Raw genomic sequence first — 27,486 nt, forward strand, 5'->3', positions numbered from 1 at the left:
AACTACACCTACTCAGGATCTCTGTCTTTACATCTCATCTGAAAGGCAGCATCTTTAGCATGCTTTTTAATAATTATAGAAGGTTAGTTTTGTAATTATATGCTAAATGTCACTCTTGGCCTGAGTAATGGAGACATTCAGCACATCTTTTTGTAGTAAATGAAATCTCTCAATTTGCATTTCTTTTTCACAAAGACTTATTAAAAAACCTGTTTACAGTGAATTATGAATAATTTAAATTATTATACAGCACTTGGAGCACTTCATAAATATTAAGTAATGGGAATAATTAAAAATGTGCACAAATCCTTTAACTACTGTAAAACTTATATGGGGTAAAAAATTAACTGATTTGTAACAAGCAAATGTATAGGATTTTGTATCAATTTAAGGCAAATCTACAGAGGTTTTGTACTATTAAAACTATATGGGTTTAGAAAATATAATGGGAATAATGACTTGTCTACACTTATCAGAGGGGTAGCCGTATTAGTCTGAATCTGTAAAAAGTAACAGAGGTTCCTGTGGCACCTTTAAGACTAACAGAAGTATAGGGAGCATAAGTTTCGTGGGTAAGAACCTCACTTCTTGCATCTGAAGAAGTGAGGTTCTTACCCACGAAAGCTTATGCTCCCTATACTTCTGTTAGTCTTAAAGGTGCCACAGGACCCTCTGTTACTTTTGTCTACACTTGAAACACTACAGTGGCATAGCTGCAGCACTGCAATCTAGACACTGTCTATGCTAACGAGAGGGGTTCTCCTGTCGGTGTAGGTCAGGGGTCGGCAACCTTTCAGAAGTGGTGTGCCGAGACTTCATTTATTCACTTTAAGGTTTCGCATGCAAGTAATATATTTTAACATTTTTAGAAGATCTTTCTCTATAAGTCTATAATATATAACTAAACTATTGTTGTATGTAAAGTAAATAAGGTTTTTAAAATGTTTAAGAAGTTTCATTTAAAATTAAATTAAAATGCAGAGCCCCCCTGGACCGGTGGCCAGGACCCGGGCAGTATGAGTGCCACTGAAAATCAGCTCGCGTGCCTTGCCATAGGTTGCCTACCCCTGGTGTAGGTAATCCACCTTCTCGAGAGGCAGTAGTGAGGTCGACAGGAGAATTCATCCATCGACCAAACACTGTCTACATGGGGCCTTCGGTCTGTTTAACTGTGTCACAAAGCTGACCTAGTTTTCTAGTGTAGACCAGGCCTAAATTAAACTGATATAAGAACCTCTTATACAAGTATAACAATCCACACTAAGGGGTTATACTGCTTTAACTATGTGTAGATAAGCCCCCATAGATAAAACTTCTATATTTGTGGAAACTACATTATGACTTTATGCTATGATACCCATTTGAAATGTTTGATGGACTTCTAAAATGAGGTTGTTGTTTTTTTAAAGTTGTGGTTTAGAATAATATTTGGATGGGGTGGAAATGCAACATTCAACATTTCTTTTCGGAAAGCAAAAGAAAAATTAGTGCTATATTATTTGAGTCATTAGAACACTGTTCCTATGCCAAAGCAACCTGTGAGGATTTGAAATTTAATTTTTTAAATTGATAAAATTAACTTACCAATTTATTATTTTGTTTTTAAGTCTGCGAAAGCTACAGCTGATAGGAAGTCCATGTCCAAGCCTGGTGGATTTGAGGGAGACTTGCGTGGCCAGTCCTCAGACATTTCAGAGAGGATGTATCCACAAGAAGTGGAACTGGGATCCTCTCAGAGTGATTGTATAATAGCTGGAAATGAGTCTGAGGAACCCCTAGCAGCACACATGTCCAGGAAAACCGCTATATCCCAGTTTGAAGGCAAAGCACTAGGCCTTGACAAAGCCATTCTCCATAGTATTGACTGCTGTGGTAAGAACTATATTTGCATAATACTGTAATTAGATCCCAATCACTTGGTCCAGACCAAATTCCAACATCTTTCATTACCTTACAGAAACTAGAATTCTCTCCTTTAGCTTTGTTGTTTAGAAAATAAGTTGCTGTACTATCTCTCATTTCCAGTGCTTTATGAAAGCCCATATTTGTTAAATATCTTCATGCTGTTAGTAACTGAGAAATGTCTGCTTCTACAATAACTTTCACTAATCCTAACTACTTTGACTTTTATGCAGTTTTTCATAATCCAAGTTTAGGTAGTATTAACACTTCAGGTTTTTTTTATATATCGTATCATATATCATATCATATCATTCCAGCCTCTGATGATACCAAAAAGAAGATGTATAGTTCTATCCTAGTAGTGGGAGGAGGTCTGATGTTTCATAAAGCTCAAGAATTTCTTCAGCACCGAATTCTCAACAAAATGCCTCCTTCTTTCAGAAGAGTTGTTGAAAATGTAGAAGTCATTACAAGACCTAAGGTATGATATTAATGAAGCTGAATTAATGAACTATTCATAGACTATTTGAAATCTAAAGGTTTAAAAATCTATTATTTCAGAACTATCACAGTTCAGTTACATGCCTTATGGGAGACCTCAGATCAGATTGTTTTTCAGATCGCTATACTATAAGCTACCACTACGGATATATGTATCTGGAGGTAGAATGACTAGTTATAGTAGCCTTACAATTGATAGATTATTGCTAATTGCTTCTTTCAGAATAAGAAACGTAACCAACAGCTAGTAAAGTTAGTTTTAGGAAAAGGGACTCGGAATGGCCGTGGGGAATATGGTGAAAGATAACTAATCCTGTCTGCTTGTCAGTAACTTGATTTAACATTAGCAAAAAAGGAAGAGTAAGAAATATAAGAGGATGCATAGTATTGAGTGTAAATAATTGGCATTAATCAGCTAAATTTCTAAAACCAAACTATTTAAGTATTCCCTTTTTCAATAGTTTTACTCGCAAGGCTTGATTTTCCTTGTTGATACACTGTAAAATCAGTGACTTCCAAGTTCCTTAATAAATTAAACATGGGGGAAAATATTTAGGTTTATCACACAAAAACGTTGGGGGAAATTGTTGGCCAGATTTTCAAAGGTGCTGAGTGAACTTTCATTAAATTAAATGGGAGCTGCTGGTATTTAGTACCTTTTGAAAAACAGATCTGTAATTTTTATGCAATCCTTGTTCTTAATTTTAGGATATGGATCCACGCTTGATTGCATGGAAAGGCGGTGCAGTTTTGGCCTGCCTGGATACAACCCAGGAACTATGGATATATCAGCGAGAATGGCAACGCTTTGGTGTCCGGATGTTACGGGAGAGAGCTGCATTTGTGTGGTAATCTAACAAGATTATAATGGAACCTCAATTGAATATTACTTTTCAAAATTGTCCTGTGTCCAAAGCAAGCTCATTTCCCCTGCTTGTGGTTTGAGACTTTTTTTTTTTTTTTTTTAAATGTGCTAGTTTTTGGCTGAGGTTTTTCAGAAGAACCTGAATTAGGTGCCAAAATCCTACTGAGTCAAAAGGGAAGTAAGTGCCTCAAATGCATGGGCACCTTTAAAAATCCCAGTTTTTGGCTTTTTACAAACAGATTTCTGTGCACATGGTTGCTCCTGCTTTATCCAAATATATTATAAACAGTTATGTCACAAGTGAAACTTAAAGCTGCACATCATTGAAAAGCTATGTATAAAATACTAAAGTGGCATACAGTCATACATGCATTTGTAAATAAGTAACATTATATTGAGTGATTTGGTCTTAACTTTAGAAGCAGTAAATCTAGACCTGGAAGCTTTTAAAGGAAAATTGTGGTGCCTCTTAATAGGACTGATTTAAAATGTAATAGATCTTCTTCTTAAACATATAAAACCATTAAGACCAGAACCCTGTGTAAAAGTGAAATTAAGTACTGTTGAGGAACAAAGTATCTTAATACAGCTTTTTCCTTCTGTTTGATCTTCATGAATTTTATTTAATGCAATATTACTTCTCACACTTCTTTCGTTCTTTAGAAAAGAATCCATGTAATAAGAGTTTTTTTGTCCATATAAATATACAAACTTCTAGTGGTTACCAAATACTTGGACAAGTTTAATGAAAAAAATGGAAAAAATAAACACAAGATACACATATCATCATCACTGTTAAATGTTTAGTAACACTAAAATGAGTAGCAGCTTACTGCTACTCTTCCTAGTGGTGTGTGTTCTTCCAGAATCAATGCTAACTTCAAAGAGAAAAAGACCATTTCTCTATGACAATTGAAGCTGTGTTTCACCTATTTTCTTGCATGTTTTCACTGTCAGGAAGACTTGTCAACATCCAAAACTACTGACAGTTATTGGCTCCTACCCCCTCCCCCCTCACTTAAAAATATCCCCAAAATGCTGCATCTGAGCCAGCACACCAGTGTTCAGCGCTATCACAGTACAGGCAGCAGGAGCTCACCTTTGACAGGTAGCCCTTATTCACACAGAAGAATGGAGAAGACCATGACCATGGAGAAGACCTTCTCGCTACTATCCACTGCTTAGACAGGCAAAAAAGCCTTAAACTAAATGTAAAAAGTCATCAAATGTTATCTGAAGTGACAATTTTGAAATCTCCAGCTCACCCACAGTGGTAGCACCCCGGTATTGTTAATCCCACCCCGCAACTATTTGATGGCAACATTCCGCATTATGGAGGAATATGCCCAGACCATTCCTGCACTGCTAGCGTTTAGTTTGTTGTGGCTTATCCCACCCTGTCTGTTATAGCAATCTACGCTAGACTGTAAATATAAACATCATAGGGATATGTCCAGCATTTTAGTGACTACCAAAGAGGCATCTACTTTTTAAAAAATAAAAGAAAATTTGTTTTTTTAAGAGCTAATTTTCTTGTCACTGAAAGTTTTCTGGGAAAATGCATTAATGTTAAAACACTGGTGTAATCTTAAATTAAAAGCAGTGAGCTATATCTTTGTGCCATTCCTGTACATTTGTTGCAGGCAGCTGAAGACAGTCTGTCTCTGACTTTTTTCATCCCAAGGTACTGGAAGCATAACCAAGGAATACCCAATCTGGTATCTTTGTCTGTCCAAATTAAATATTGTTGCTAATTTTGCTGTAACAAAAAGGGTCCACAAATCTAACTGTATAAAACACTTATTTAATTTTTTAAAATGTGGTAGCTGAACTGTATTACAGAAAATGTACATATTTACAGAGATCATATTTGGATTTGATAGTCTTCACAGGGGTTCTGTACAATAAACATTTCATAATTCCACATGGTTATCAGTATCATCAGTGGGGGCTGACTTGCACATATGGCAGATGATTTCATGAACCAAACATGGGTATTGTGGCCTATCCAGTTGTTTCCTTCTTGCAGTCAGTCAGGGGGGGAAACAAGTGTTGCTTCTTAAGTGTATTTAAGTTCCTTAGCAGTTGAGCGTCAGACACTACAGGAAGAGAACTGCTATAACTATTACATAAATGTATTAAGTCCTTTATTTACACTACAAAACTTACTCAACACAAATTTATCATATAGGAGTATAATAATCTTATAGCATTAACAGTCCAGAGAAGGACATGAAGTTTTAGTTAAATTAAATCCAGTAAGCAGATAAAGGGGAAAAAACCCGCTAACATATGCACAAGATAAATTTAAACAATCTTATGAAACACAGAAAATGGTAATTTTTCTCCTCTCATCAGTAAGTGATTCAAGATATTTTCCCCTCATGTTTTAATTTACCTATTTTTCTCCTTTTTTAGAATGTGTTTTAAACATAAGACCAAATCATGCCCCAAAGTCGATAGGACCATTAATTTTTAAAAAGTTTGTTTTGTTTTCCAAATACATTATGGTAACCATGATAATTCCATATCAAACTGACAATACCTATCTTTTCATTCTATACTTTCTTAATTTTAAAAACTAGCTTTACAATTAAATGACTGGCTTTAAATATTTCTTTATAATACACTAGTGAATGGGTGGCTGCCTCTCCTATGTAGACTTTTATAGCTTCAGTTTCTCTTAACTGATTTTTGCCCTGAGCCTGCAATTAAGCAGTGAAGAGGCTGAAAGTAAAGCTTGTTTTATCCAGAATTAATTTCACCCAAGCAAACTCCTTTCAAATCCATCAAATGCCTTACAAAATCATATCCTGCTGCTGCTGAGACTGTGTTGATATTGTAGAACATAATATATTGTATTCCTCGGTTTGTATACATTTAGTGGTAGATCTCCAGCCACACACTAATTTTCTATTTGTGCTATGGGCCTGCCTCTGTGAACTAGAAAGATCTCTACAAAAGATGTCAATGTCCTTCATAAGACAATATTTTGGACAGCTCTTGAGAGCACATGGGAGAGTGTCTTTTGAATTTATTTCATTGAAAGAAACCACCATGTATTTGTGCAGAGAAGATATATTTTTCACGTCACTGCAGAAGAGGTTAAATGCAAGAGTGAACATACACTCAGCGTTATCTTTGTGGTTTCCTATGCTTTTGTGGCAAACAGCATCACACTCAGTAATGATAGAGCTTGAACTGAGGAAAATTATCTTATCTGCAATTTCTTTCTGAATAGCAAGCCATTGTACGGGGCCTTGTTCAGCAATTCTCCTTTTCTGCCACACATCGATAATGACATCACTTTGACAGTGCTTGTGCAGAAATTCAGCAAAAGCCAGGACGGTATGCTGAAAACACACTTCTTTTGGATATATAACCAGTACTTTAACAGGTTGTTGTAGCTCTGCACGATGGAAGAACATTTTCGTTGTAGCTGTTAATTTAAAAAAAAACAAAAAAACAAAAAACATATACTATATTGAAGTTAAATATTTTTAGCAGCAAATAAAATCAACATTTGAATGACTTCCTAAACTAGATACGGAGGAGTTATGTACTTGTAAAAAAATTTATTCCAGAAGGTTAATTTTTAAAAGGTTATATTATGCAAGTTAAATCACTAAATCATGCCTCTCACTGGCTGCGGTTCGTGGCTCCAGGCCAATGGGGGCTATGGAAAGTCGCGCCCAGCACATCCCTTGGCCCCCATTGGCCTGGAGCCGCGATCGGCTGAACCTGCGGACGCAGCAGGTAAACAAACCGGCCCGGCCTGCCAGCGTGCTTACCCTGGTGTGCCGCATGCCAAAGGTTGCCGATCCCTGCACTAAATCAACGCTCATTTTGACTCCAAACCCCGTCTACTAGGAAACTGCTTACACTTGTTGTCAAATAAGTCAGTGTGTCCCCATGAACCAATGCTGAAAATAGACTGAAAAAAAAACAGTTTTTACTACTAGAAGACAGTACAGGTTCCATTGTGTCCCAGTCACCTTTCAGTAACAGTGCTATAAACAGTTTTGTGCCATTTAATGTAAAACGGTGTCCTCACTCTGAAAACTGCAACGTTATTTTCAGAACTCAATGGTACAGAATTATTTTTTTGGCTAATTTAGTTTCTCATTTTGAGGATGTGGTTTAAACTTGTCGCTGACAATGAGTGGAGTCTTTATTTCCGATTCATGTATTTGTTTCTACTTGATGGCCATGACTTCTAAAGCAAAGGAGAGAGGAAGTGTAATAAAACAATGTGCTGAAATAAAGTGCATGCTGCCTGCACAATGAGTATCCAAGAGCTAGTCTACGTATTTGTCAAATGGTATAATCTCCAGCTAAGACCAAAGTTTAGTAAGGACCATACCCCGAGTTTTGTTTCTCTGTATTTTAGAAACATAATTCTAGTAGGCAAAGTGTAGGATGGAAACTAGGAAGTCTAAGAGGGAAATTAGCCAAAGAAACTCTCAGTATAGCTGAAGCAGGAAGATTACATGAAAATGGGTGGGTTTGCTGCACTACCAGAGAGCTAAGAGGTAGCATTTGAGGAGAACAAGGCCATTGCAGAGACGTTAAATGGTTTCTTTGCTTCGTTCCTCACCTCAGAGGATGTTGGGGAGATACCTACTCTTTTCAGATAATAAAGATGAGATGCTGTCTAAAACTAAGGGGTTAGGAGGTGCTGAGCAAACTAAGATGAGCAGCAAAAAATTAGCAGGACCTGATGAGCAAAGAGTTCTGAATGAGGAAGCATGGGGCTAACAAAAAATAGGCACTAGGTACTGTATCAGAAGACTGGAGGGTAGTAAAATGTTGTGTCTATTTAAAAAAAAGGCTTCAAGGCTTATCCTTGGAATTACAGACTAGCGACCTTTACTTAAATGTGAGGTAAACTGGCTCAAACATTTAGGGTTATAAAATACCTAGATTAATGTGATAGTCTAGGGATAAGAGAACCTGACTTCTGTACAGAAAAATCATGGCCCATTAGTAGAATTCTTCATGTCAACAAAACAGTGGATTAAGAAAAGCGGCTAGTAGATATAATTTATTTGGACTTCCTAAGAGCCTCTAATAAAGTCCCTCACCAGAGGCAATTAAGGAAAGTCAGTGGACGTAGATAAGAAGTAAAGAAACTGGTTAAAAATCAAAGAGAGCAGGAATAAAGTATCAGTTTTAAACATGGCAAAAAGTTGGGGAATATCAATGTTCCCTACTAGGACTGGTGTTTACTATATTTATTATTCAAGTGGAAAATGATCAGTGAGGGAGGGGCAAAACTTGCAGATGACATTTATTTAGGTTAGTCAAGACTGGCAAAAGCTGTCATGAGTATCAAAGTGATCTAAAAAAAATCTAGGAAAAGGTGCAGCACAATAACTGCAAAAAGGCCATGCTGACAATTACAAGGTCATGTCCATTGAAATGAAAAAAATATAATAGGCATTGTGGAGTATTGGATTAACTACCACCTAGAGATGGAAGGAAAAAGACTTGGGCATCCTTGGGACAGCTCCACAAAAACCTCAGGCTTCTGTTGTGATATATGACATTTAATGAAACTGAAAGATGACATGTAAAACTGGCAAAAGGAAATACTTTTTTAACCCACTGAATTATTAACCTGTTTAATTCACTGACGTACATTACCACTGAGGCAAGAGAGAGCCTACTAGGATTTAAAAAAATGATACTTTTATATTGATGATGAGAACATCTACAGAAAATCAGAGGTATAAACCTTGTGTTTCAGGGTATAAACCAAGCCAGCCACTAATCTTGGGGGTTTAGGAAGAAACTTTCCTTATGTGCAGGTTATTCCATAAGTGAAGTCTCTTGCACTTTCCTGTCAAGCATCTGGTACTAGGCATTGTCATAGATGAGATACTGAACTAGAGAAATCACTGGTGTGATCCAATATGGTGGCTCCTCTACGTCTATCTTAGTTCTATATGGGCTTTGCTTGAGGCAGTGCTTCTTATAAATGATGTTATCTGAGACTTTTCTACTTCTGGTTTGCTCCTAAAACATAAGTCTTCTCTTCCCACCTTGCCATTCTTTTATCACCTCTAGAGACATACATACAAAACAAGTAATGAATCTAGTGATCCCTAGAATTGGGCACAATTTGTGTTTTAGGTAATTTTTAAACTACTGTTTTGTTTTTTTAAATATAGTTATAGGATCGAACATTTACCCTGAAATGGACATATAAGTGAAGGGCGGGCTAAGAGTTTCCTAAATAAGGGAATAGTAATGCTTGCTTGTTGTGATATTTAAAAGATATGATATATAAATGCACTGCAATACCTTTAATATGAACTGTCTCACTAAAAGGAATCTGAGGTAAAGATCAAAGAACCTTAAAGTAAGGCTTTTTCAAAAGAGTGAGTAAAGGTCTTACCATGGTTCCTGAAAAATACTACAGCAGCAATCACACACACGGTTACAAATAAAGCAACAAGGATGAAACACACATATCTTCCAGCTGAATCAATTGTGGTGGTCCCTAAAAGGGAGAGAACCATAAGTCTTCAATAAGGAGCCTTTTGAATAATTGATTTTAAAGGGGGGGCGGGGGTAAAGGCATCTGGTTACTTAACAATTGAACTGAGCAATTCCAGTCTGTATACACGAAAGAGAAATTGCACTAAAATAGGACTTCCCAAAAAGGTTATGCAGAAATGTTAACACTTGCTGAGGAACTTGAGAAACCCTGTTCTCTACACTGCAGCACATGCTGTCTTCTTCCCAGCCTACTCCCTTAAGTTTCCTTCCATGTCCCTGCCAGACACTGGCAAACACTTCCTTCTCCCAGCAGATTGACATCTCATGGGCCATTCTGACCTCCCTCTGCTGTTTTGTCAGCACTGATAGTTGTTAACTGGTTTTAATTTATGTAGTTTAAATATGCAATGTATTTAGCATGAAAACAAACATTTTGGAAGGAGTGCTGTAAGAGGAAGGATAATGAAAGACAAAGTAGACCAAGGACTTGAAAGGGACTGCCAGAGGTACAGTATATGATCCTAGAGTGCTCATCATCTACTTAGCCTTAACGTTAATCCTTCCTCTGCTGCCAGTTGTTGCTTATGGTACAAACAAGACTCTCCCATCCTGGTCTGTTATGCTGTTTGGCAGAATGGCGAACTTGTGTTTCAATAACTTAACTTAAAAAAAAAAAAAAAAAACAAGGATAGGTTGTTGGCCTATTTCTCAACCCCCCAGCCTGGCGGACCAGTGGAGTGCTGTCCATCTGATCTGCTACCCTTTGACCTGTCCAGTTTAGGTGGCCCTACCAGGAGTTAAAACTGCTGCCACCACAGCTCTGAGGGGCATTGGAACACAGAAGCCTTTCTACCATATCAAGCTGCAGTCCCTAGGGAAGGATCGTTAAAAAAGTCTCTGAAATTCAAATTTTTCTTTACCAAAAAGTAACTGCTCTAGACTTGAAAGCGTAAAAGACACACAATGGTAGGTCAGTGGACATAGTGAGACACAGAACAAGCCATAATTCCTACTTCATCTATTTTGAACACAAACAATTCTGATGATAAATGCTCAACTAACCATTACTGTGGTTTTGAACACATGTTGTTAGGGTTCCTTTGTGCCTTCGACAATCATATTCACATTTGGCAAAATACGGAATTATCTAAAGAAAAATAGAAGAAAAATTCTAATATGCAGACAAGTAAATACTTAGCGACAGATTTATTCCTTCCTGTTTCTTTTATCCTGCTTGGCCCTTTGGTGTCCTATTCTGACTACTGAGTTTCTTAAAGAGACTATCACGTGACAATACATAAACTTTAAAAGTACTTTCCTTACTAATAACTTATGACTAAAATGAAAGAGTAATTTCCTTTTCACTGTTTATTCTGCTGGTTTATCCTGTGCATGACCATGTTACTGCAATGCCTGGGTTGCAAACACTAATTGGGAATATTTAAACAATAAATTTGTTAAAATTAAATAGTTTTAAAATGAATTTCATTGAACCACTTCTTTTCATTTTAGTAAGTTCAATAAAACCTAGATTTGGGGCTTAAACTGCCTGTGTCCATTTAAATGATGCACATCAATAAAAGGAATAAAGAGCCCAGTACATGTGTCTTCTCAGGCTAAAAGGCAAACTACAGTATTAACATATGCTCTTTATGAAGCTGTACTTGGTAAGAGTCAAGGCTTTTCTATATTCTCTGGTGGTTCTATAGCTGGGAAATGCATCTGAGACTTATTGGAGGTGAAGTCAGAATAAGGTATATAATTGAAAATTGGCTGCTATACCATCATATATAAACCTCAGTTTGGGTACCAATAGTTTATATGCAATTTTGGATCCACACTGAAATTAATGGGAAAACTCCTATTGATTTCTATGGTACAGCTTATTATCCTACAACTTCTTATGAACCTGACCATTGTGTATACATAACAAGAATACACAATCCCAACCTTAAATGGACCAATTTAGAATTTAGTCCTTTGTAGATGTTTTTAAGAATAAATATAAACTCCAGATAATACATTTCCCAGTTTATATGCTTATCTGCTCTGTGCAGTGAAGCAATTTTATGGCAATAGAAACCACAGGATTATAAATTCATCTGTTTGTCTTAGTTGTTCCCACATCTAGATCTTCACACATATATATCCCCAAAAGGCAAGAATCGAGAATCTGAAAACAGTTCTGTGAGTGTGGATCTGAAAAACACCCCAGTAATACCAAGACCTCAGTGTAAATATATTAAACACGTTTGTCTTAAGCGTTGTAGTACAGATGAATTACACTGTGCAGTTTATTTAATCACTATTAGTAGAAACAAAACTTATGTCCAGTAATCCATGTCCATGATGCTCATCAAGAGCTATGCAGTATTGCACACAGGTTTACTGGACATTAGTCAGAAACAATGTAGTATTTGCATACAATTCATTCATTTTAAAGAAGCTACTTTTTCCATTGCAAATTCAATCAAAATTTAACTTTACCTGTACAGAAATATTGTTGCTTTGATCACTCACTGGTATTCTAATAGAAGTTCTAGTTTCATTGATCTAATGCAGATAGAAACCCCCAGGAAAAAAAAAGGTTGAAGCAAACGTGTTACACAAGGAATAATTTAAAAATAATACATAGTAAGTCAAAATATATTTAAAGTATTGATCTGATTTATTGACACTATTAAATATAATACACACCTGTTGTTTTAAGTGATGATTATATCATTTTTAAATCTGACCTCTTGGCTAGGTAAGAAAAAATTTCAGAATATCTCAGTATATAACCTTCATTAAGAATAAGTTTGAGTTTAGGTAACGCTTCTCTAAACTAGTACTGTATTACCATTTTACAGTCTATTATTCCACCTTCCCTGTAGAATACTCCCAATTGGAAAATGTTACAAATCGAAGCATTTTTAAAATCTTAAATATAAATGGGAAAACCACGAGGTAGCACCATGGGGAGCAAAATGTTTAAATCATAGAAGATTAGGGTTGGAAGAGACCTCAGGAGGTCATCTAGTCCAACCCCCTGCTCAAAGCGGGACCAACATCAATTAAATCATCCCAGCCAGGGCTTTGTCAAACTGGGCCTTAAAAACCTCTAAGGATGGAGATTCCACGACCTCCCTAGGTAACCCATTCCAGTGCTTCACCACCCTCCTAGTAAAATAGTTTTTCCTAATAGCCAACCTAGACCTCTCACACTGCAATTTGAGACCATTGCTTCTTGTTCTGTCATCTGCCATCAATGAGAACAGCCTAGCTCCATCCTCTTTGAAACCCCCTTCAGGTAGGTGAAGGCTGCTATCAAATCCCCCCTCACTCTTCTCTTCTGCAGACTAAACAAGCCCAGTTCCCTCAGCCTCTCCTCGTAAGTCATGTGCCCCAGCCCACTAATCATTTTCGTTGCCTTCCGCTGGACTCTCTCCAATTTGCTCACATCCTTTCTGTAGTGGGAAGCCCAAAACTGGATGTAATACTCCAGATGTAATCCCCAGGTCCTTTTCTGCAGAACTGCCGCTTAGCCAGTTGGTCCTCAGCCTGCAGCGGTGCATGGGATTCTTCCGCCCTAAGTGCAGGACTATGAATTTGTCCTTGTTGAACCTCATCAAATTTCTTTTGGCCCAATCCTCCAATTTGTCTAGGTTACTCTGGACCCTATCCCTACCCTCCAGCGTATCTACCTGTCCCCCCAGTTTAGTGTCAGCTGCGAACCTTCTGAGGGTGCAATCCATCCCATCAGCCAGATCATTAATAAAGATGTTGAACAAAACCGACCCCTGGGGTACTCCGCTTGATATCGGCTGCCAACTGGACATCGATCCATTGATCAATACCCGTTGTGCACGACAATCTAGCCAGCTTTCTATCCACCTTATAGTCCATTCATCCAGTCCATATTTTTTTAACTTGCTGGCAAGAATACTGTGGGAGACCATATGAAAAGCTTTGCTAAAGCCAAGATATATCACATCCACTGCTTTCCCCATATCCACAGAGCCAGTGGACAGTGTGTGCTGCAGATTAGTGACTAGACCTTCCAAATTAGCAGAACTCAAATACTCAGGCTCTGGGATTTTACCCAGTTCTCTTACCACCTGAAGCACAAAGAAAAACTTGCCGCCTTCTTGGGGAAAAGGACTATAATTATTGGAGCACAGCTCTTCCTAAAGTAGGCTGTCATTCTCCTAGAACCCAGCACACAGATTTCTCATGGTCTGCTGGCCAGTTCCTCTAATTTGTCTGAAAAAAGCATGTCCCCTGCTAACTTGGTAAAATGGGTTGTCATATAGATTGTCAAAAAGGAGAGGAAAAATAAAAGAAATTGGATTTACCATTTTTGGGTATCTAAAAGAGCATGTATATGTTTTAACGTTAGCGGTTATATGTACAAGAAAAATACCTTTGTCGTCAAATCCCATTCAATGGGTACATCACATTTCTCACACTCATAGAGAAGTATGGTATATTTGGTCCCAAGGCTACTTGTGGTAAAATTCACTTCCACTTCTGCCTCTATTTTACATGCAGTTATATTTGGATTCCACAGACTTCCTGTGGGTTGTAAAGAATAGAGTTTAAAATTCTTAATAACTGCCTACGTGCTGAAAGACGTTCCATTGTGAATGTAGAAGGTGCCAGACTGACAACCCAAGAGACTGACTGCCTGTTTGGACAGCGGCAAAACAATTGCCCCACAGTGCCCTAATTCTGACCAGCAGAGACAACCCTCAGAAGTGAGAAAACAGGCTAAATTCCACACCCATTGACTTGTTGGTCTCTCTGCTGATGTGCCCTACTGGGGGGGAGAGGGAGTGTGTCTCAGAGTGGCTAGTCAGAAGAGTGGTTGCTCAAAGTAGCTATGTTGCTGCTGAGTTCAGGCATTGATATTTTAAAATGAATGCGGCAAGCATGTCCCGCATATTTAAGTCACAAACAAATTCAGAAAGGCTTTTTAGCCTCCTCCCTGCCAGATCCTGCATGGAATTCCTTTGCCTCATCACAGGTGCCTTTTGCAATCTGGGCACTTCTCCAATGGTAACTGGACTAACTCTACCAGCTCATAAACACATGCCAAATTAATCTCTCAATCCCACAATATATTAGATTAGGAAGCATGGAAATATCCTCTAATTTAGACTGTGCCTACTGCTACTTGAGGAATGAGCAGGATTCTGAAACTTCTGATTTCATGGGAATTCAAATGTGATACCAGAAGCAAGATTCAGATTTGGGCCTCTGCTTCCTATTTAACAACTGCAGCCTTCACTCCATAGCTGGGATTGGGGGTTGGCACATGGTCAGATCTGATATCACACACAAGATACCAGATATCAGCATAATGCTATCACATTCTTTATTACAAAGAATGTCCAAAAAGATACAAGGAGGGCTATTTGCCAAAACTACAGGGGACAAGATAGTTTGATTTCAATATTTGCACATTTTCATGGGATTTCTTTATTTAATTAGTCTCAAAGGGCAGATAGTTCCTTGTGGATAAATATAATCTTGTGAAGAGTTATGAGCAGTTTTCTTTCTTCTCATTGGCTGTATGTATATCCTGGCACTGAAATTGGCCCCAAGGTGTCTATCCCCCCTTTTCAGTATTTTAAAGACTTTATAAGGTAGAAAATAAATATCAAGGTTGTGCATATTGCTACATTTGTGAAAATAAATCCAGGGATACATCTTAAGGATAAGAAGTACTTACCCACTTCTATGCAACTTTTGCTGTATTTCATTACATTATCTTTACAACCTGTGGATTTAAATGGATTTTATATATTTTAGCAAATATACTATCTCTTTGCAGCTACATATTTTCATTGGAACCTATCACGTGCACATATGAAGTTATTTCTCACCAACAAACTGTAGATATCACAATTAGAGTTATTTGCTTTCCTGGGCAGCTCCTATGAAATGAGCTCCATGAACAGCATTCTCATCTCCTCATTTAGTTCTCCCATTTTGGAAGTGTCACCATCCTTCTCCCCTGTCTCAGGCACAAAAATGTTGGCAGCTCTGCTAATGTATGCAGCATGATTCTCTTCAGATAAAAGGTTCTGGTGACAATTTATGACACCCCCCCCCCCAAAAAAAAAACGTAAGGTGTTTCTGATATCATCAGAAGCCTCTTCACATGTAATACGTGCATCTACCTCCACTACAGAAGGTTGGTCCCCCCCACTACAGATGTGGGATGTGGGCAAATTGGAAAGAGTCCAGCGGAGGACAACAAAAATGATTAGTGGGCTGGGGCACATGACTTATGAGGAGAGGCTGAGGGAACTGGGCTTGTTTAGTCTGCAGAAGAGAAGAGGGAGGGGGGATTTGACAGTAGCTTTCAACTACCTGAAGCGGGGTTCCAAAGAGGATGGAGTGAGACTGTTCTCAGTAATGGCAGATGACAGAACAAGAAGCAGTGGTCTCAAGTTGCAGTGGGGGAGCTCTAGATTGGATATTGGGAAACACTATTTGACTAGGAGGCTGATGAAGCACTGGAATGGGTTACGTAGGGAGGTGGTGGAATCTCCATCCTTGGAGGTTTTTAAGGCCTGGCTTGACAAAGCCCTGGCTGGGATGATTTAGTTGGTGTTGGTCCCGCTTTGAGCAGGGGATTAGACTAGATGACCTCCTGAGGTCTCTTCCAACTCTAATATTCTATGATTCTATGATCTTACCACAAATTAAAAAAGGGCCCTTAACTGCTTCCTCTGCTTTTTTAATTGTCTACTTCCCAGCTGTCAAAATCTAAACAAGAAAAGACAAGACAAGGCCATGCCTGCTTACAGTGATTTAAAAACGAAGTGAACATAGTGCTTTTTAAAGATGCCAAATTGACAGCCCTGGGAGGGGACAATCTTCTATCTGTCTACAGAACAAGTACAGCACAGGCAGCAGCAGCACCTTAACCCTGGTGGGGGGAGGTCCAAATCTAGATGTGAAACTAGTGTGGATACCCATATAGCCTCCTTCTGAGTGCCAAGATGGGTGCCAGTTATTGTAGTATCACTTGTGATGGTGCTTGTTGTGGTATGGAAACCTTGTTCACTAGGAACTGGACAGACCTCAAATACTCATTTCACAGAGTCACCAAACAAGGATTGGTCACTCAGAATCACCCGAGCCATCTGCCCCCCCTTTTTTGCAACACTTAGCCTATTACCAAGCTGCCTTATAGTTTCAGAGAAAGCTTATATTCTTGATTAGTTTATTAAGAACTAAAAGTGAGAATAAAGGTAGCCACAGGTGTGACATCATAAAAAACAAAAAATTAATTATCTCTGTATCTACATGTTTATTATGCAGTCTGCTTAAACATAAAAATGCATTTGTTTTTGTTGATTCCTAGCTTTTCAAAACATCCTGTACAACAAAGTCTAGAAATAATTCAGTATCATAAATGAGATTTTCATATGAACCAGGTTAAAAAGAGACTGGCAAATTACCTGGTGAAGTTAACCTGATGGATTTTGATGGAGAATCCTCATGTATATTTGCTGGGGGAAGGTTGTAAGCACTGATAGAATAAAACATTTCTGGTTCTACAGGGAATCCAATGTAGTGGAACTGCCACTAAAACAAAACAATTAAAACAGCAGTTTTGAGGGCCAAATTCTTCTTTCAGTTATGCGTGGCAACTTCAGTGAACTCTGTGAGCTGTGCTGATATAACCGAGAAGAGAATTTTCCTCTCAAATCATTAAATACTGAGAGAGAGATACATTGAAACAGTGAACAATAGAATGTTAAGGTAATGGAATGTCTGAGATACACACTGCTGTGAAACTTGTTTGGTTCTTAAGATCCTGATACCAAAAACCATTCAGTAACTTTTCCAATATCAGTTTATGCCTGGTAGAAGAATTCAGAATAACACATCCAAATCCAGCTTTGAAAACCCAAGTTTTCTCCTCATTTTAGTAATAATTAAAAAACTACAACTAACATTTGAAAGATACCACAAGGCTAATCATCCCCATCACTTTCCTGAATCCACGGGAGCTAGATCAGGCATAGTTGGGGAGGTAGAAGTGCAAAAAGAAGGAGCAATGGCTCCACATCAAGCTGTCCCAGTTCCTCAATCCTTTAGAAATTCACCATGGGTGTATCATGGGGTCGGGGTTCCACAAGATTGGAGAGGGCAGTCTGGGAGGAGGGCTGCCATCCAGGATACCATCCCCTGCCCCCGATCGTGAAATGAAAGATAATACTGAACCAGTCTGTATTAGGTTACATTGGCTGCCTCTCTGTACTGGGAGCTCCAACACATAGACACAGTGGGGAGACATGTTGCCACGGGAAAAGGCGCAGCTAGGTCCTCCACACAGCTTTACCCTCTGCCAGTGTCTGAAAAAATGCAGGTTTGTACAGCTAAACCCATCTTACTAAATTTTCTGAAGGAGTCCCATTTACAGCTCATTCTTTCCCAGCCCTCTAGGCATTAAGTGTGACACAGAGGAATGATCTGGCCTTGATTTTTAAATGACACCTCCCTACTCTCTCTTCCCTAATAACAACAAATGACAAAATAATCATTTTTAAAAAAAATGTTCTTACTCTTCTATTCCCAAACATGGTTTGACTTTGAAACTTCTCTGTGTAATTGCACCGAATACACTCAAAATGTTCTCTGGTTCCTTTACTCATCACACAGATCTTTGTGGCTGTCAGTTCTTTGATGCTGGCTGGAAGTAGAGAAGAAAAATTGGTATTCATAGATATAAATATTTGCATAGATCTTTGCTGCTCATACATAAAGAAATAAAATAAACCTTGCACAGTATTAAACAGAGAAAACTATAGTGATACAATAGATACATAAAGGTTGTCGTGATACTCTTAATCCTTTGGCTCTATTTACAGTATAAACCATGGTCCTAGCTATCACCATGTTTTTGTAATACTGTATCTAGTTCATGCCAGAATCATCTGACCAAGTTAAAACAAACTTGACTAAGTTAAGTCCATAGCGCGTCTCTTTTCACAGCTCAATCATATGTATACAGTACAACTATAACTACAACACTAACTTTATGTATAGCAGTGCACTCTGGGAAAATCTGGGCAGCTATCCCAGAGTGCCGTAGCAAGGTTAGAGCATCAGTAGCAATACGTGAGGTAATATGCTCTGGGGTGTCCTTCTTCCAAAAAGCTGTGAGGAAGAAAAAGTGGCCATACACATGTATTATTAGGTGGGTTCTCCATATACAGCAAAGAAACAATGTTATGAACTGGTTAAAGAAAAACAACTATAAATCAGCACAAGTCATTATGGCTAGGATGGCATATGATTAATTGCTGTGCTTACTAACTGTTTATTAACTATGTTGTGTGTATATGATTAGAGCCAACTATGTCACTAACAAGTTACAAACTCAGTTAAACGTTTGCCGCTGGAATATACCAGCTACATTCACCCCAGTGATGCATTCTTCACCCCCAGCCCTGAAGATTGTTCATGAGATTTTCCCTCTACAAGGTTACAAAAAAGAGAGGTGGGGAGGTCTTAAAATGAAGTCTGGAGCCAGTTGAGTATAAAAAAGCAATCTTTGATAGTGGCACATCAACTCCTACATGGACACTTATCACAGCATATGTAGTGTTCTAGTGATTTGTACTAAAAATGAAAAATGCTTAAAATACTGAGATTTTTTGAGTACAAAGGAATGTCTGATTTCTAAAACTGTATTTCCATTACATTTGTACTATCATGACTATCCTTGGATTTTGCATGCACATGTATGTGCTAGGAATTGCCAAGACAAAGATCACAGCAACAATGATTAAATGTTGGAGCAGCGGTTTTCAAACTTCATTGCACCACGGTCCTCTTCTGACAACAAAAATTACTACATGACCCCGGGGAGTGGGGGGGAGTAGAGTGGGAGCGGAGCATGAGCCCTGCCACCCCTGGCTGAAGCCCTTATGCTTTGGCTTCAGCCCCGGGGCCCCAGCAAATCTAACGCCCCCATTGGCGACCCACTTTGGGGTCCCACAGGGCTGGCTCCAGGCACCAGCCGAGTAAGCTCATGCTTGCGGCGGCAGAGTCTACCGGGCGGCATTTCGCCCAATTCTAGGGCGGCATGGCAAATTTTTTGTTTTGGTTCGCCGATCCGGCTGCACTGTAGGGGGCGGCGGCGCAGAGGAGGGGAGCGCCCTACTGGGAACGGGCTGCGCACTCCGTCTGCCCCAGTCAGTGCCAGGTCTGTAGCAAGCCTGGCAGGGCAGCCTGCGTCCTTCCCTCCCTGCCAACCGGAGTGGCGCGGAGCCCTCCCGGCAGGCAGCGCAGTGGTAGGGGCCGCATGGCGAGCACCCCACTGAAGCCCTGGCCGCCCCCCTTCTTTCTCTCCCCCTCTCCCGCCCCCTCCCCCCCGCTAGCCTGGGCAAGTCTGCAGCACAGGGAGTCCCCTCGCACCCTGGCTCCGGCAGCCCCGCAGGTTGTTTTTTTTTTCCCGTGCTTTGCTGCTCCGGCCACGCCACAGGTTTTTTCTTTTTTTTCCTTTGCCGTTCTGGCCGCCCCGATTTTTTTTATTTTTTTTTTTGCTTGGGGTGGTAAAAAAGCCAGAGCTGGCCCTGGGTCCCGACCCACAGTTTAAGAACCGCTCTGTTAGAGCAAACTGCACAATCCTCTGAACCCCCTGACCACATGATTCAGTTACTACTGTTAACAAACAAAAAAATCATATGTGGGGGATGGGGAGAATGGGAGGTAGAGAGGAATTGAAAAAGGAACAAACAATGACTTTTAAGGTTGTGGTTTGTTGGTTAGAAAGCATGCCTGCAAGAGATTAACTGTAAGTACCACGAGTTGATGGTCCCAATCCACTTCCCATTTGACAAGTGTCCCACATGAGAAAACTCACCAGCACAGTCCTCAATAACTGACACCATGGTTGGTAGTTTCTATAGAGAAGCCAAGTGTCAAATGGGCCATGCAGACACACTTGCTCTTAAAAGTGGTTCCTCCAGTTCAAGACTGAGGCAAGATGGCAGGGCAGCATAAAGAAGCTTTCACTGCCGCTGTTCCTGTTGTGTGCTTAGAGGACATTGGTGTTCAGGGTTGTTAATGCAACATGCTTCACAAGCACTAAATTCAAAAGGAAATTTGATATTGTATAGTCTTATGTACTTGGATGTCACACCTACCATCCATGCTGAGGCTCCAGCTGATATTTATAAGATATGACCTGAAGTGTGTATCCACTTCTGTTTCAATTAACTGGGCACTGAGATTATGAAGATCTGCCGGTGTTAGACTGTGCCTCTTTCTCAACTCATGAGCAGGACCTTGCAAGGATGAGTAGACATGCGTTAAAAGTAGAGCAGCTACCTAGTATTTAAACACATTCCATATCTATCAATCACTCTGTCAATTCTACTAGCATTTTTCACCTACTTATGCAAATAATCACTTTGTGTGTCTCAGAAACAAGAATTTACCATTAGGAAAACCACTCCTCTCCCATGCACCCAGCAGATTCCGTTTCTGGCACTAACAGTTTGTTTCAAAAACTCTGATTGTTCATTCTCATGTAACTGAATGATACATTCTTTTCATGTGCTGTGAAACTTCAAATCAGATATATCTTATAAAGTCAGTCTGAGCATAAGTTTGGAAATCATGCACATTGATGACATTTGCAGTGTCTTTCCTGTATTACTAAGCACATTTAACCGTATTTAGTGTAAAACAGTTTTTTTTTTTACCAAGAAATTGAGCAATATCTAAAAAATGGAGGGGGTGATGTCCTCCCAATGCCATCAACACAAATGAGATATCCCCAGGCTCTAAACTAGTACTGCTCCTGAGACTGTCCCAGCTCAGCATACTATGTAGCTGTACTCAGTGTCTCCTGTAAGAGATTAGAAGTTCTTCAATGAATGAATAAAGATATAGAACTACCTTCTCTACTGTGGTAGTGACTGAAACCAATCATACCAGGTCAGTGTACCTGGCCAACAGTCAAGTGGGAGACAGTTTGGAAGGGAGTCAAGTACTTGATAGACTGAGAGGAAAGAGATGGAGAAAATCCATCCTACTGGAAACAGTGTCTCTTATCAGAGAGAGAAAACTTTAAAAAAAGAGAAGCCAACGATAATATCAAAGTGGCAGGAGCAAGGCACACCTTATCAGGCAGCACACCAGGGGTACCAGGTTTGTATAATTTTTGGTGGTGCCCAAGCAGAGCCATCCCGTCCATAGGACGGACTGGGGCAACTGCCCCGGGCCCTGCACTTTGGGGGACCCCGTGCTTCAGGGGGACATCAGGCCCCCCGCTAGCCTCCCAGGCCGCCCTGGTTCCCGTGTCCCTCTGAAGCGCGGGGCAGGGGTAGGCACCACTGTGTTGCACAACGGACACTTGACAAAATTACTGGACTTAGTAACGGACACGGGTGTGTGTGTGTGTGTAATTATGTCATTCAGTCATTCAACCTGTAAAATAGCACCAAATTTTCGACACTGAAAAAAACCTGTAACCTAGCTAATAATAAATAATAATAAATTAAACTCATATAATTAATGAAAAATGTGTGTATACTGAATATGAGATTATTACATAAGAAATGAAAATGAGCTTGCTTTGCGATTTTACAAGGCACTTATATCCTTTAAACACATTTGGTACCTTGAGTAATAACACTTCTTGCAAATCACATAAATAGGGAACCCATGGTCCTCTTCTCTCACCCCATTGCTGGCTGCCCTAGGGCTACAGAAAACCCTATGGGCAAAACATATGGAAAGAAGGGGATCAATTTATACAGAGGGCTGAAGGGGGACTCCCATAGTGCATTAATTAACACTTAATAAATACATCAAAATTAAATACATTACAGAGATAAGAACCTGTAATGATAGACTTTACTTCATGAGAAGCTCCAGAGAAAGAAGACTCAGAGGGAGTAATCGTAGGAGGAATCCTAGGGAGGTCAAAGGGGCTGGTAGAGGGAGGGACAGAGAACAAGGGTAAAGGCAGAGTTGCTGCAGGATTGACACAATCTTGTGCATCTCCCCTGTGGGTGGAAACACTGATCACTATCACTACACCTCTACCCTGATATAACGCGACCTGATATAACACGAATTCAGATATAACGCAGTAAAGCAGTGCTCCGGGGGGCGGGAGGGGGGGCTGCGCACTCCGGTGGATCAAAGCAAGTTCAATATAACACAGTTTCACCTATAATGCGGTAAGGTTTTTTGGCTCCCAAGGACAGCGTTATATAGGGGTAGAGGTGTATAGGAGAGAACAATAGAATAGAATGCCCAGAAGAATGAATGACTTGAGGACAATTTCCTGAAGGGACCGTTACCTTCCAGAGCTTTTCTAACTCTGACATTTACATTTCTACATAGGGTGGTTTGTAGGGTGACCAGATGTCCTGATTTTATAGGGACAGTCCGATATTTGCAGCTTTTTGTTATATGGGCTCTTATTACCCCCCACTCCTTGTCCCGATTTTTCACACTTGCTATCTGATCACCCTAGTGGTTTGGCCCACAGAAATAAAAATCTGCACATCTTCCATGTGTTTTTTGGCCAATGGAAAAACAAGGTACAATTCAAATGACTTTTAAAATTGCCTACGAAACTGAGTTAACAAAATCAATGAACTTATGAACAACCAGAAAATATACTTCTCAAGTGGAAAAAACTATAAATGGACTTCTTTGCAAAGAAATTGTAAGTTTTCTTACAGGAAAAGCCACAAACTGCCTGGAAAGGCAGAATAGATTGAATTACTTGCCTCGGTGAAATTAAATGCCCAGAGAATTGCTGTGCCTGTGATGATGATGAACGGGGCTCGCTAGGGTTACCATACGTCCGGATTTTCCCGGACATGTCCGGCTTTTGGGGGCTCAAATCCCCGTCCGGGGGGAAATCCCCAAAAGCCGGGCATGTCCGGGAAAATCGGGAGGTCAGCTGGGCCCGCGGGGAGCCTGGTCAGCCGGGCCCGCGGGGAGCCGGGCCGGCGGGGAGCCGGGTCGGCCGGGCCCGCGGGGAGCCGGACGGCGGGGAGCCGGGTCGGCTGGGCCCGCGGGGAGCCGGGCCGGCGGGGAGCCGGGCCCCCGGGGAGCCGGACCAGCGGGGAGCCGGGTCGGCCGGGCCGGCGGGGAGCCGGGCCGGCGGGGAGCCGGGTCGGCCGGGCCCGCGGGGAGCCGGGCCGGCGGGGAGCCGGGTCGGCCGGGCCGGCGGGGAGCCGGGCCCGCGGGGAGCCGGGTCGGCCGGGCCCGCGGGGAGCCGGTCAGCTGGGCCGGTGGGGAACCGGGGCCGGGAGCCGGGGGGTGCGCCGGGCCGCCGGGGGCCGGCAGTGCTGGGCGGGCTGGGGGTGGTCGGCCGGGGCCGGCACCCCAGGGCCCGAGCCGACCCAGGCTGGAAACGCCGGGGGGCCAGCCTGGGCCGCGCCTCCTCCCCCCACACACCCCTTACCTGCTTCAGGCTTCCCGCGAATCAAATATTCGCGGGAAGCAGGGGAGGGGGCGGAGACTTTGGGGAGGGGGCGGGGTTGGGCGGGGGTGTGGGCGGGGCTGGGGGCGGGGCCGTGGGCCGTGGAGTGTCCTCCATTTGGAGGCACAAAATATGGTAACCCTAGGGCTCGCTCACCTGGGGCTCCCCCTCCCCCTGCTATGGAGGCCCAGCCAGACAGGTATGCATCTGCAAGCAGGCGTGCTGCTTCAGGTGCAGCTCCCATTAGCCATGGGAGATTGTGCATCTCCCCTGTGGGTGGAAACACTGATCACTATCACTACACCTCTACCCCAATATAACGCGACCTGATATAACACGAATTCGGATATAATGCCGTAAAGCAGTGCTGGGGGGGGGAGGGGCAACAGGTTAGGAGCCTCCCAGCCAATGGGCTTGAGAGGGAGGGAGGCGGTAAAGGGGGAGATTGTAGTGAGCAGGGGAGAGGAGCTGTCTCTGGAGGGACAAAGGGAGGAGGAATCTCTGGAGAGGGGTGACAGGGGCATAGGAGCCGGTGGGGGTCTTTCGGGGAGGCAGAGGGTTGTGTGGGTCTCTGTGGGGTGGGGCGAGTGATGGACGGAGCCAGCTGCAGCCCTGGTCTGCTCTGTGAGGGAGGAAAGGGGAGGTTGCTACCAGGGCCGGCTTTAGCAAGAGCGGGGGCCAGGCCGGAGCCGAGCCCTGGCTGAATCGGCCTAAAGCCCGCCCTGGTTGCTACCCCCCGGAAGCCACCTCCGTACTCTGTATGTAATGCCAGCCCCAGGGTACCCAATGCTGCTCCTTCCCCGTCTCTGTCTGACAGCGAGAGACTCCTGCTGCTCTCTCTGCCTGTGGCTCCCTGCCCCTCCCTGCTGTGGAGGCGTGGCCAGGCAGTCCCGGCACCGCCCCCCGCAGCTCCCATTGGCCCTAGTTCCTGGCCAATGGGCTGGGGCCGGAGAGCGGGGACAGAGGCAGCCTGCAGAGCTACGCTGCCTCCGCCGAGACTCTCCACAGCACGCAGGGACACGGAGGGGGGGGCGTCCCGGAGGTGAGAGCGCCCCCCATTGTCAGCCCATGGGTCGGGGCCCCCCAAAGCACGGGCCTGGGGCCCCCCAAAGCACGGGGCCTGGGGCCCAAACATTGATGGAGCCAGGCTAGGGTGACCAGATAGCAAGTGTGAAAAATCAGGACGTGTGTGTAATAGGCACCTATATACCACAAAGCCCTGAATAGCGGGACTGTCCCTATAAAACTGGGACATCTGGTCACCCTAAGTCAGGCCCACCTTCATGAATATTGATGGAGCATGGGCACCACCGACCCATATAACTCACCACCTATAGTCAGTTACTGAGTGTTTGAATAATCACAGATTAGCTATTTTTAATTAGGTGCCTCTTTTTAACAGTGTAAAGAGATCCGTTTTAGTTATACATACCATTTTCAAAGCCACACTTAATAGACTGTAAGAAAGAAAGAAAACAGCATTAAAATAAAACAAACTGAATGCAGACAGATCTACTCTAAAGATAGAAATTCCCTATACTTTTAACATATTAAAATTCCAGCTTTAAAGAGACAGCATTAACTTGAAACAAAACCATGCTTCTGCCTGAAAATTATGTACATACTATACAGTAGTTACAAGCACTGCCTAAAATTTCTAAAACTGAAATAAATTAGAGAATAAAATTATCGCTCTTTTTAAAACACAGGTGCTTTACTTTAAATAAAAATATCCTGTCAATTTAACAGTTTCCCTTGAAGGTAGGTTAACTTCTTGCTGCAAAGACTCAAACATCAACAGGGGAGAAGAAAAATCCGTATAAGATATTTAAAGATTAATTTTTAAAAATTCAAGACATACTATTTAATGTATGTATTTCCCTCAGAAAGTGACAGCAGTGCATCTTTAAGTCATTGTTTCAATAATTTCTACAAGATTCGAACTCTATAAATACGTTGGTCTGCGTTTGCTAGTTTGCAGAATGGGGATGGACTGATGTAAAAAGCGACATAGCCATCTTACTTTTTTTCTTTTTCATTCTCCATTTTACATGTCCTTTTAATAGCAAAGTTGTAATGCCACAATGTGACTAATGACACCTGGACATGACAGACTATCTTCCAGTTTAACAGCACTGACCCAGAAGAGAAGATCCTAACAATGTGAAATGTTGCCTGCTAGCAAAATGTTTTCACTTCAAATTTACACCTTTTAACATGGGGTTGAATGGCATCTAAGCACTGTGCAATAGACCAATGCAGAGTATCAGAGTCTGAATGAAAACACATCCAAACCACATACAGACAGCCAGAACCAAAGAACCTGCCACCTATTAATCTAGTAGAATTTAGGGGATTGTGAGGCTTAAAATTATGTGGAGCCAGGTTTCTGAGGTACTGTTGTGCCTGGATGTCTAGGGATTTTGGTGCAATAGGAGCAGCTATTGAAAAAAAAAGTATTGGAAGGGATATAAATCCTCATGCTTTGGGGTTTAAACCAATCTCTATGAGGCTGAGGGTTAGGATGAGACCTTCATAGTGAGTGATATTATCCAACATCTGCCTACTGCTAGGTTTCTTTCACCTGACTGAAACATCTGATGCTAGCCATTTTTGGAGATAGGATACTGGTTTCTTTTGGGAATGACTTGACAGTCAGAAGTTACTGAGCAGGAGCACAGCCTGCACTCATGCCCGTCATACACATATAATACCCTCTCTTTGAAAATTCTTCCTCTACCTTCCCTGTGACTATCAACAGACATTCTTGGGAAAGCAAGTGACATCTCCCCCTCCCCATTAATTTAGGGAAACAAATATACTGACTAATAGGAGTTGGGAGCAGACTGCAGACTCAAGGCAGTGTCCCACTCAGACAGACAGTTACACAGCTGTCACCACCCACTCTGTGACATCCATCCCTTTCTAGTGCACAAAGAATCAACCATCTTTTGCACAGATTGGAGTGAAAAGCTCTTCAACTCCATTTGATGGGGAATGGGTAGAAGCGAAAGGGGTGTGTTATCCTCCCTCCTTGTATCTTACCGGCCAGCCTTGTCCCCAGGAACCACAGCTACTCAGCACCAAGGTCAGCAGGACACTGACTGCCAGAGTCATTTCCACTTGCAGGACCAATGCACCTTGGCTGAGATTGCCCTCTGCTCTTCCTGGGACCCTATTCATTACAAATGATTGAAAGCCTAAGCTCAGTGTCAAGGGTGTAGAGGCCCCTCCGCCTCCCTCACAGCCAACG

General features: G+C 41.6%; 2 protein-coding genes across 4 annotated transcripts in view; one reads left to right on the forward strand and one right to left on the reverse strand.

The window, feature by feature from the left end:
- ACTR8 (actin related protein 8) overlaps positions 1-5,192 on the forward strand; it is an 18,263-nt gene extending 13,071 nt beyond the window's left edge. Inside the window, exons 11-13 of the mRNA XM_005293210.4 lie at positions 1,608-1,872; positions 2,220-2,383; positions 3,112-5,192. Coding sequence (XP_005293267.1) covers positions 1,608-1,872; positions 2,220-2,383; positions 3,112-3,255 — 573 coding nt within the window. The 3' untranslated portion in view covers positions 3,256-5,192. The remainder of the gene's footprint in view (positions 1-1,607; positions 1,873-2,219; positions 2,384-3,111) is intronic.
- Positions 4,954-27,486, reverse strand: IL17RB (interleukin 17 receptor B). Of its 3 annotated transcripts, none has more exons than XM_024100261.3 (11): positions 27,279-27,485; positions 25,666-25,690; positions 20,929-21,069; positions 18,340-18,467; positions 17,230-17,356; positions 15,489-15,536; positions 14,178-14,329; positions 12,260-12,325; positions 10,835-10,919; positions 9,669-9,773; positions 4,954-6,707 (listed from the first exon to the last, which is right to left on the reverse strand). In XM_024100261.3, the coding sequence occupies exons 1-11, from the start codon at positions 27,414-27,416 to the stop codon at positions 6,067-6,069; spliced, it is 1,656 nt and encodes a 551-aa protein (XP_023956029.2). In that variant the 5' UTR covers positions 27,417-27,485; the 3' UTR covers positions 4,954-6,066. The 3 variants fall into 3 exon arrangements, with proteins under 3 accessions (XP_023956029.2, XP_023956031.2, XP_065407100.1); XM_024100263.3 differs by having other exon boundaries at positions 20,929-21,112; positions 27,279-27,447; XM_065551028.1 differs by lacking the exon at positions 9,669-9,773 and having other exon boundaries at positions 5,930-6,707; positions 27,279-27,486.

Source organism: Chrysemys picta, chromosome 7 (genome assembly GCF_011386835.1).
Source record: "Chrysemys picta bellii isolate R12L10 chromosome 7, ASM1138683v2, whole genome shotgun sequence".
NCBI lineage: Eukaryota > Metazoa > Chordata > Testudines > Emydidae > Chrysemys > Chrysemys picta.

Coding starts and splice junctions, on each gene's coding strand:
- IL17RB (XM_024100261.3), bottom strand. CDS start 27,416: ATGAATAGGGTCCCAGGAAGAGCAGAGGGCAATCTCAGCCAAGGTGCA. Junction 18,468..20,928: donor CTGGAGCCTCAGCATGGATG/GTAGGTGTGACA, acceptor CTCTACTTCCAG/CCAGCATCAAAGAACTGACA. Junction 15,537..17,229: donor CATCAGGTTAACTTCACCAG/GTAATTTGCCAG, acceptor TTAAATCCACAG/GTTGTAAAGATAATGTAATG.